Source organism: Solanum tuberosum, unplaced genomic scaffold (genome assembly GCF_000226075.1).
Source record: "Solanum tuberosum cultivar DM 1-3 516 R44 unplaced genomic scaffold, SolTub_3.0 scf00103, whole genome shotgun sequence".
Classification (NCBI taxonomy): domain Eukaryota; kingdom Viridiplantae; phylum Streptophyta; class Magnoliopsida; order Solanales; family Solanaceae; genus Solanum; species Solanum tuberosum.
Genome location: NW_006239027.1, coordinates 1,010,463 through 1,021,918, shown reverse-complemented (window position 1 = coordinate 1,021,918; position 11,456 = coordinate 1,010,463). Strand labels below are relative to the sequence as shown.

The following is an 11,456-nucleotide window of genomic DNA, read 5'->3' as shown; positions in this document are numbered from 1 at the left end:
TTTCCTTAGCAATCCCCCCCCCCCCCCCCCCCCAAACCATAAATATATTTTGTCCTTTAAACAAAAAAAAAAAAAAATTCTTTTCTCCATCTGAAAAAAAAACTCCATGGATTGTGTTCAAACTTCTGAACATCTTTGCTACGTTCGTTGCAATTTTTGCAACACTGTTTTAGCGGTAATTTAATTGAATTTCCTTTATTTTAATTTCTTATTTTTTCATGCAAATTAATGCTTAAATTAATATAATTGATTTTGCTATATACATGTTTTTTTTTCTGTCTCTATCAATCTATATCTTTCTTGATTTACAAGTTTCCATCAATCATTTATGTGATGTGTGATTTTATAATATAGTTTAATTTCTTGATGGAGTTAAAAATAGGAAGGTCAAAATAAAGCTGTATACTATGATTGTTTCCTTTTATTTAAATGACTACTTAGCAAGTATAAAGAAATTAAATTCTTTTATTTTGTCAAATCACATGCTACAACACGTGCACTTTTTAAATAATTAGAGGGATCGTTTTAATGTCGGAAGGATTAAGTGAGTTATTTCAATATAAAATTTCAGATTAATTAAATTTTTCATATGCTAGGTTGATTGGTATATTAGCTAAAATCAAAATAAGTTTTATTCCAAAATTATAGAATTATTTACTAGTATGCGCGCTTCATTATATTTGCTAATTTGTTGCTATTTTATTGTCATATTATATATTTTTGCAATCATGCTTCGATTTTGTTATAGAGATGAAAGTTTATTGAAAATATCTTCTCTACTCTATAAAGATAGGGGTAGGATTTGCATACGACCTTTTTTACACTTTATTTATGAGATTATACTGAATATGTTGTTATATATAGAAAGTGGAATTATTTATCCCGATTATAATTAATATGATTTTGAGACAAATTCTGATTTATGAATCACTTTTATCACTACAACTTTTTACAATTTTTTTATTTTTTTTTATTTTTTTAGGTTGGAATTCCATACAAGAGGCTAATGGATACTGTAACAGTGAAGTGTGGCCATTGTAGCAATCTTTCATTTTTAAGTACTAGACCTCCAATTCAAGGCCAATGCTTTGATCATCAACCCAATCTTCAGGTAATAATTTTATTATAACGAAAAAAAGAGTTCGATGCACAAAACATATAGTTCACATCAATAAGGTTCGGAGAAGATCTAGCTAGTTCCACCCCTAAGAGGCGTGTGATGTAGATAACTTACATCTCTATACTACAAATATTAATGACTGTTTTCACGACTCATTTTTTTTCTTTAAGTTTGAGAAGTTTCATTAATTTTATACATTTTTTGGGTATTTAATTTATATATTTTTTGTTTTAATCAACAGGGTTATTGTAGTGAATTCATAAATAAGGGGCAAGCTTCATCATCTGCCTCATCAACTTCTAGTGAACCTTTATCTCCAAAGGCACCTTTTGTTGTAAAACGTATCTATGATTTTTTTTTTATATAAAAAAAACATTAATTTTTTTAATTAAGTTAATGGTATTTAATTTTTTTTATAACTTTGTTGAAGCTCCTGAGAAGAAACACAGGCTTCCATCTGCCTACAATCGATTCATGAAGTAAATATTCTCTTCATTTCAATTTATGTGATACTGATCTTTTATTAATCCGTTTAAAAAATAGCCATGCATGTATTTCTATATTTGAAAATTATATAATTTTGAATTAAACCTTCATTATATGAGAAATTTAAAAAATGTTATGACATGTTTAAAATTATAAAATTAAAGATGACTCATTTGTTTTTTACTATGTGTCAATCATACTATATTACATAAATTAAAACAGATGAAGTACTATATATTATTTGTTTATTTCTTATTATATGTTTTTTATTTTGATAAAAAGGGAGGAGATACAACGTATCAAAGCTGAAAATCCAGAGATACCACATAGAGAAGCTTTCAGTGCAGCTGCTAAAAATGTGAGTTTAATTAATTTCACTAATCTTAATCTTAAAAATAATATTAAATTCTTTTAGGGGTTGTTTGATCTGTGAACAAGTTATATTGGAATTATAACGGATTAAATAATGATGAAATTATTTGGTGATGATATGTAACTGTCCATGATATGCGAATTTAAGTAAATACTAGATCGATACTAATATAAGTAATCTACTATAACATGTTAAATTGATAACGTAAAAGCTAATTAATAAGCTTTATCTTTTTTTAGTTTTATTTTATTTGTAACAATTTTTTTTTTTTTGGTTGTTATAGTGGGCTAGGTACATTCCTAATCCACCAAATGGATCCTTGTCTGGAAATACCAACAATGTAAGATTCTTTTTTTCATTATTATAACAAAATTAGTAAGTTTTATTTTTTTTGTAATATACATAGATATATATATACATCTAATGATTTTTTATTTTTTTTGTAGGTTTAGATGTTGAATTGAAGCAAATATTGGGACTATATTATATGTAATATTAATGATGTTATCCTATTACTTGTGAGAAAACATGTAGGATGGTTAAGTTTGGTGGACTTGTCCTATAGTTTGTGTTGGTCTTTATCTAATTTGCTATTTTAAAACTTTAGTTTTAAAAAAAAAGTCTATCCTATGCTATATTATTATATTTAGTGCTTATTTAACATCTTCCTCAAATTTAAAATTTAAGTTAATATTACAACTTTATATGCCCAGTGCTCAATCCCTCTTTTACCCTTATATATGGGTAATAAACAAACAAAAAAGAAGAAGGCTAAATACATCATCATCAACAACATAAATTCGATATAATTTCACAAGTGGAATTTGAAAAAGATCGGATGTACACTTACCTTTACTCGTATCTTTGTGGGGTAGAGAAGTTATTTCTTTTAGGTCAACTCAAAAAAAAAAAGCATAATCAAAGCAACGTGGGAAGGAAAATAACGACAACAAAATAACAAGACATACAAAGCAAATGAAACAACATATAGTAAGTATTAAAACGCTAAATACATCAACAACCCTCTAAATTTCTCCGCTTCTTTTACTTTGATACTATAACTTGAACTTGTTTCGATCTAACACTTACACTGCTCCAAAAAAACATACGAAATTAACACTTTTTGCTGACATGACATGATGCGCGTGAAAAGGGAATTACCACACACAAAAGCTCAATGCTCCAATTTTCATCATAGTTTATTCAAAAGAATTCAATTAATCACACCCCCCACCCCCACCCCACCACACACACACATCCACTTGCATATTTTGAACAATTTTTTCACAACTTACTAGAATGATACTACATGATGGGAACAACATGTCTAATTTTTCCAACCAAATAGAATGTTGCAATAACAATAAATAAGGGACCACTTCTTCTTCTTCTTTACTTCCTTCTCTATCAAGGACCACAACAACAAAAAAACACTAATCTAATGCATAAAATAACACTATAATGAATTGAAAAACTAACCAACCAAGTCAAATTCACCTAAAAAAATCACAAAAAAATGTACTTCATGATTGATTCCATATACAATTCTGCACGCCTACAACTCGAAAAGACATGCCAATATAGCTTCTCGATCGAAAGGTTCTTTTTTTTTTCTTTTTCGCGTGTATGTACACGTGTAAACACATGCATGGAGCATAACTTTTCTGCAGCAGAAGTCACAAATGTATGGCAGCAAAAGTGTTGAATTGGAAAGTAGACTAAAGCCATCAAAAATATATATACGATATTTTTGCTACAAATAGTAAGATTCTATGCTTTTCACAATGAGGAGACGGAATTTGCATCACCGATACGCAAAGGTCCAGACCATAAGGACTGTCTATTATATGCAGTCTTACCCTACATTTTTACAAGAGGCTTGACAACAACTTTACCAGTTATAGATGTATAACAACAATTGCTGACGGAAAACTGAAGATTTATAGATGTCACGAGTCACGACAAAGGAAATTACAGTTGTTTTCATAAACTAAAGGGGTTGTTACAGTCCCATCTAACACAAAAGAGATGATATACATAAGATTACACACAAGAAATGTTATATTTCTGATACTATTTTCTTCTTAAACATCAGTATATGATGCAAGATTCCTTAAAGACAACACTAACTGTTAAAATAATAAGAGCACTGTTTCGACGAAATGGATATATTGAAACAAAACAATTGATGTGAAAGCAATAGAAAAGCTATGGCTGACACTTACAAAAGATGTACTGATATCAATCATTTATTAATCTGCCTTTGCCTTTTGACTTGTTGGAAAGGCCACTTGTGAATTAGTTTAATCTTCCAATTCTTCATTTCGGATGTTGACCCTTCAGACTGCAATGAGGATGAAAAAACCAAGAAAAGGTCACACACGAATAATAACAACAACATCTTATATGATATATATATATATTGCAGACAAGGAGTTCCTATTCCTAAAAGCTTTTGCTTTTTTGCTTTTGGGTTTTCTCTCTTTTCAAGAAGGGGGAGGGGATGAAAGATATGAATACTGCAATGTCACATTAGTAGCCTTGTACACCACTATAGTGGATCAGCACACTGTAATTTACATGGTTCGAAAAAAGAAATCATGGCGCAAAATAGACACACTCACCAAGGCTCATAATGATCCTTAATCTTCACTAGTTACTAGAAATGAAAACCTGCAAGTAGTAGTAAATAAGATTATCTCGATTTATCGCCCAAACATGTATAAGTGACATGGCACATTATTCAAATGTGTTAACTTTGTCTAGTAAGATATCAGGTGTATATACATGAGGGAATGTATTTTGTCTATTGAACTCAGAAAAACTAGTTCTTGATTTAACATACGACATGAACTACAAGAGTGGATTTACATGTATTGACATTTTGAGTTCCTGATAGAAACGAAAAGAAGCATTATATATCAAATGAACATGTTTACAGACCTTGTAGCTCTTATTAGCCTCAAGTGGAAGTAAAGGAACAAAAGATATCATTTTCCTGCTTCACTTGGACGGAATTTTTCTGCTGCTCGACCCTTTGTAGGTGCGAAGACAACTGCACTAAATCCATGGTAGGCCCAAATTCCGGAGAAAGGCAGTTCCTGGAATTTATAGAGTTTGATCTTTGATCATGGCCGTGATCTCTCTGAATTCCAAATGAAACAGCATCACTATCAGGAACTTGAACGACCGCATCTTGCTCGGCTACGTCAAATGAATATAACTCAATTGGTGTCAATCTATTTGCAACACTAACTCTGGGAGATTTCTCAAGATTATGATGATCTCCTTTAATGTAGACATGATGGTTTGGTTCAACCGTCCAACGTAGAGTTGGTGAAACGTCCGTTGAATTGTGTAGAAGGTTTTGTGAGTGGGCTGACAGAAGAGAGAGAGCACAAGAGGAGTTTTGCCCTTCGGAAAATTCTTGAACAGACAATGTTTCCCCACCAGAGAGAACTTTGGACGGATCTTGTTTTTTCACTCCGTAATGATGCTGGATGCTTTTCGCCGGGAATTGCTCATTTTTTACTGACATAGCCAATTGAGAGATGCCGAATGGCTTATGTTCTAATTTAAGGTGCTTGTTGTTGTTATTATCTTCATAATTTTCTTGATAAAAGAAGCTACCGGGAAATATTTCGGGGAAAAGAAATGGTACTCTCCTTTGGGAAGTCATATCCAAAAATCTTGAACCTGCATTTGCATAAATTCGTAGTCGGTAAAACTGCTAACAATTTATCCACAAAGCAGAACAAACATGAGAGTGCCACTAGCAAACAGAATGATTATAATCAGTTACGGATATGCTTACCAAATGAAAAACTGAAAAACTTGATACAGAAACTATATTTAACTAGATATGATTAAGTAAATACTCCCTCCGTTTCAATTTATTTGCCTGGTTTTGACTTGGCAGTTAGCACGAAGTTTAAGAAAATAAACAAGCTTTTGAAGCTTGTGGTCTTAAACATGTCATGTGAAAAGTTAAAATTAAAGAGTTACCAAAAAAGTAAAGAAGCATTCTTTTTTAAACGGACTAAAAAGGAAAGCAAGACAAACAAATTGAAACGAAGGGAGTAGGATAATTAGCACCAACGAACTTCAGAACACGCTCACGATAAGCAAATCAGATTAAGAGTAGAAAGTTCTTTCTTGTCCTCACATGAAAATAGAGTTGGGAAAATAACAGCGGTACGTTTTCTAATTGAGAGGAAAAAGGAAGAAACTTGAAGTACGGAGGATGAAACTCTTAGGTCATACAAAGTTGATTATACCTTGATTTAATGAGAACTAGAAGACAAATCAAGCATAGAACTCTCTTTAACATAATCAGCAAATGCAGGATAATTAGCGGAGGGAGAAAAGGTTTACCCCAGTGAGTATCAAATTGAGGCTTTCTCCGCCGCTCATTATGGCCTGCAAGACGTTTGCGACAGCTGCGTTTACCTTCATCAAATTCTGCTAGCAAGTGAAACCTGCATTTTAAAAGGTTACTGCAATTCTATGCAGGACTAGCAGCCAAGACATTCATGCGAAATTGTTACTACTAAATTATGACATTCAGACCAAATGCATAAAAATCAGTAAACATCTGGTCACTTTTTTTTTTTTTCTATTGTGATGTCCAGGCCAACTTGCATGCACCTCAACTATTCCACTATTTACCCGCTACCTCACACCAGCACAATAACTGAGTGCTATGCTGGTCTCTTTTTGTTAACACCGCGAACAGCTCTCTACTTTAAACATGATTACATAAGAATGAATTCCGGAGGATGGCCAATTAGCAGGTCATGATTAAGTTACTCTACAAAGGAAAGATTGTAATTTCTATATCTATTTAACTTTCTAAAAGTTTTGATGGATCGTCCAAACTGAAGTTAACAGAAACAGTAAGGCATACATTAAATATATTAAGTAGAAACTAGGAGGAGCTAATAGTAGCTTCCACATTCATGTCAAAATAAGTTCTTTAAGAGCGTATGCTAAAACTTTATCTTCTTTTCGACATTACATCCACATGATTTGTCATTTGGTTTAGTTTTGTTAGCCTAGTCAAGCAAATGAATTCAATACAACAGCTGGTTTTCCTAGATCAAATGCAACACGTCAACAATATTTCTACATTTGTTTAATACACAAACACACACACACACACACATTCAGTGCAATCTAAGAATTTTATTACATGACAAAAGGAGCAGCGATGAGCTAGAACCATACCTGCTACACTGCTGACAAAACCTTTGCTCAATCCCATTAACTATGACTATAGCAGTTTTTGAGTGTTCATTGCATACTTTGTGTCTCTTGTGATAGTCTTTTGAGGAGCTCAGGTCCTTGTTACAACCATGAACCTGGCAGACAGGAATCTCGGAATGAAAATTCGTAGTACGTAGTCTTTTTCCCTGCAGTGACGAATTGACTGAAGACAAAGCCGAATTTCTCTTTAAAGACTGATTACTCTTAATTTCCCTATAAACAGTTGTCGACTCCACCTCCTTCTGACCACGAACCTGAGTGATAGAAAACTGAGAATGCAATCTCTTTGTTTGGGCTTTTCCAGCTGCCAATGAAGATTCTGGAGAAGAAAGTATCGAACTTTCTTTCGAAGATTGACTAGTCCTTAATTCTCCATGATCAGTCAACTCCTCCAATTTCAAATCAATCAATGATGACATTGGATTGTTAGATTTAGTAGCCCTCTGGTTAAACATGGCACCAAGTCCAACTTCTCCAGGAATCGGTTCAAATGTATTAAACATAGAAGTTGACGATAGCATTTTACCACAACCATCACTCATTTCACCACTTAAAACCCCGGGACAGGGGTTACTGGCTGCTGATTTCTTCAAAATATCAGCAATACCTGATCCCAGGAACTCTGTGCTTTCAGTTACTTCTTGACTAAAACCACAAATGCTTTTATCAACATCACAAAAAGGGTTCAAATTCCATTCCTTTACAATACTTCTACTTCTCGAAACCGTGTCGACCGACAATTCAACATTATCAGGAAAAATAAGGCCTCTCCCTTCCAAAGCATAGCTCAAAGGTTCCATCCAGAAACAAAAGCTTCTCAAAACTATAACAAGTGCAAATTTATAATGAATTCTTCACCACTAGCCAAATCCAACTGAAATTCTGAATATGCAAAAAATAAATTGACAGACATACATCAGTATGAATTAAAGTTCCAATCTTGGAATTCAGATTAAATCAGACCTCACATACAGACTGAATGGTCAAAAACACACAAGTATCCTGATTTTTCGAGTTTCATACCTGAACTATCACCAACTATTTATCTAATTCATGTATCAAAACTCAAAAAATCGCGATACTTTAGGTGTATTTTTGACCATTAACTCTACAACACAAGCTAAACAAATTCCCCCAAAGAGAAGGGAACAGTGCTATTATATAGAACCAAAACATTAAACCAAAATTAGTAAAAAGTATACTTAAGACAAAATCAAGATCCCCCAGATGACAACTATCAGGCTTTACAAATCAAGAAACAAGCACAAAAAAAATCATAACTTTAATCTTACTGTATCAAACAAGAAACAAGAAATACCCAATTGAGAAAATCACAAGGGAAATACAAAAAGTAGAAAAATTAATCATATTTGATGAAAAAGATTGAAACTTTATATCAAACTTACCAAGAAGAAGAGTCTAAAAAGTTAGAAAGAACTTAGAACAGGTGCAATGGTGCTTTGCCACTTTTATTCTTGGAGAGAAGAGAAGCACTGGTAAACCAAATACATTTAAGTCAACATAATTTCCACTTCCAACAAATTGATTTTTTTAGTAAAATTATTAATAATATATAAACAGACACTCAAATTTGATCTCAAATCGATGAGCCTTCCAATTCTACTTTTGATTATACGCGTCTAGATACCTCAATTCATTTCTATCGTGTCATTTGAACCGTTCAACTTACAAAATGATATTAAGACACCTACGAAATTTATGTGTTAAATCAACATCAGATGTTTATACAATATAATGGAAATGAGATAAAATATATGGTTATTAGTTGAAATCAAGTTAAAATATTTATATATTTATTCTCAAAGTTATAGTCCTTATTTACAGAAAATTAAGTATCGTCTTATTTTATTTTATTTTTGTAAAAGAAAAGGAAAGAAAAAAGCAACTTCAAGGTGTTTTACAACTTTTTCTGGGTGCTTCTGAGCATGTGTGAGAGAACATTTCTTTAATATTTTAAAATCAAATCCAAAAGCATTTGTTTCCATTTTAGGTGATTTTGAAGATTTAATTATCAAGAGCAAAAAATGGGATAAAAATAATTTATTACTAAATGTAGGTAGTTAGGTGTGTCTAATCACTAGAGTGTTGAAATTTTATGATAATTGACCTCTACTGTTGTCTTTGACACCCAACCCCTCAATTATGTGGCACTCTCATACTTTGGTCCTATTAATATTATATTTGATAAAGACCTTTTCTTTTGATTTCTCACTCTCTTCGTTAAAGTTTAACTAAATAAGGTTTATCAAAGAAGAAATATTCTCAAAAAAATTACACACAATAGTCTTGAAAATAGTAATTTTGAACTTTTGACAGCCTGCTTTGTCATAGAGAAGTCATAGTCTTTCAAGATCATCTAAATTCAAGATTATTTTTATAAATTATTCTCATGTTTCAGAGCTCGAATCTGATAGATGTGAATTCAAAATTAATTGTTTGTAGGTTCTTATATCAACAACAAGTTGATATACAAAATAATAATTGAATTCACGAATAAATATTTTAGATTTTTAATGAACTGCGTATTATACAAATAGGATTTGGATACATGCCAATTAGGTTCTTGTGAATCCGTAGATTCTCTTTTAGATCCATTCCTAGAACTAGAAATCTCAGGTTAGAGATAGAGAGATGATATTCATTTCTAATGACGAATCTAGAAGAGAACCTACATTTACAAATTTGTTATTTTATGTTCCTTTAACAAAATATTTTTATTTTTACATATACAAGATTCATTTTTACGAATAAAATATTCAAAAAAGTCATTTTCTTCTATTCAATTTTTACATGGACATAAAAAAAAACATTTCCTCAACTCACAGGAAGCAGTAGACTATACCCAAATTCTACATATATATTAAAAGTTTATAAATTTTAAATTCTGAATTCGATTTTCTCGGATCACATCATAATTCTTAATGGTATTTAGTAGGACCCTAATTATACATCAAAGTGGGCAGGTCAAATGGACTTGTATATGCACTAATTTTCTTTTTCTATGTTACAATATTTCACTTTCTATGAATAGGGTAGTAGTTTTAATTTCATCTGTGGTTAGGAATTCAAGTTAATTACTTGAAGAAGAAAGACTGTTGATGATATTTCTAGAGAAACAATAAATAAATAAATTGGACACATATTCTTGGGTTTGGTTTAGGAAACTTTATGATTTTTCTTCTTTTAGCATAAACAGGAAGTGGTTGAAGAATATTCATCCTTTATTTATTGTATAAAAATGATTGTCCATCCACCTGTCCCAAAATGATTGTTTTTTTTTGGTTAGTTTGATGCTCACGTTGGAACTTGACTAAATTCAGATTCATGCCACGAAGTCCTATATTGAAGGTAAAATGCTCCCTAGTAAAGGCGATTCCATTTCCAGAAAGATTTGAACCCAAAGGGAGGAAGAAAAAAATGGAAATAGAAGTTGTTTTGGTGGTAGGTTCTACTGTTAGACTTATTACGAGAAAAATATAATCTTTTGATGGAATATTTATGACAAACACATTGATTTATAAAAGTATGACGAGTTTGTGATAATATTATGATAGAATTCATCATTTTTTATGAATTCAGGGCGATTTTACAACAAATTCTTTATCGTGAATGAACTTTCTTGTAGTAATATACATCACAAATTAATTTAGTGTTATTGATATTTGTGCTAAATTCAGGAAAATTTATAACTCGAATTTATGACGACTTATTTATCACAAATATTATTCTTTTCTTGTATTTAGTAAATAAGTCATTTTTAAAAAAAATTAATACACTTACACATTTTTGGGCTTCTTGTTGGGCTTACCGGATAGAGATTGGACACACATTTTGGGCAACTCTTTCATTTGGGCTTGCATTGATCCACTGGGCTTAGTAAATAAGTCCATTCTTGTTTTAGCCCATTTCCAATTTCATCTTCTGTTTTTTTGGGTTGGGGTAGGGGATAGTGGATACCTCTTTTGTGCGTCTTTCTCGTGGAGGGAACATAATATAACATGGAAAGACATGGCCCATAACGAGCTTTATTTATTTCAAAGAGAATGAGGAGTGAATTGGGGAGGGGGCGATAAAATATAATTTACATGTGCAATCAACTTGTTCATGATGGATAATTTTGCGTAATCAATTGTGTAAAATTTATTTACATAAACATCGACCTTATTCTTAACAAAGTGAGAAGGGTGTTGA

At 31.7% G+C, this 11,456-nt stretch overlaps 2 protein-coding genes across 2 annotated transcripts; one reads left to right on the top strand and one right to left on the bottom strand.

Moving 5' to 3' along the window:
* Positions 1 to 103: 103 nt before the first annotated feature.
* LOC102588691 (protein CRABS CLAW) lies at positions 104 to 2,580 on the top strand. Its single transcript, XM_006348604.2, has 7 exons — positions 104 to 175; positions 983 to 1,111; positions 1,362 to 1,461; positions 1,551 to 1,599; positions 1,889 to 1,964; positions 2,263 to 2,319; positions 2,426 to 2,580. The coding sequence occupies exons 1-7, from the start codon at positions 107 to 109 to the stop codon at positions 2,429 to 2,431; spliced, it is 486 nt and encodes a 161-aa protein (XP_006348666.1). The 5' UTR covers positions 104 to 106; the 3' UTR covers positions 2,432 to 2,580.
* Positions 2,581 to 3,926: 1,346 nt separating this feature from the next.
* Positions 3,927 to 8,788, bottom strand: LOC102588358 (squamosa promoter-binding-like protein 6). The gene is made up of 6 exons (XM_006348603.2): positions 8,651 to 8,788; positions 7,206 to 8,126; positions 6,354 to 6,457; positions 4,923 to 5,675; positions 4,604 to 4,652; positions 3,927 to 4,323 (listed from the first exon to the last, which is right to left on the bottom strand). Exons 2-4 carry the CDS (start codon positions 8,042 to 8,044, stop codon positions 4,942 to 4,944), a joined length of 1,677 nt encoding a protein of 558 aa, XP_006348665.1. The 5' UTR covers positions 8,045 to 8,126; positions 8,651 to 8,788; the 3' UTR covers positions 3,927 to 4,323; positions 4,604 to 4,652; positions 4,923 to 4,941.
* Positions 8,789 to 11,456: the final 2,668 nt, after the last annotated feature.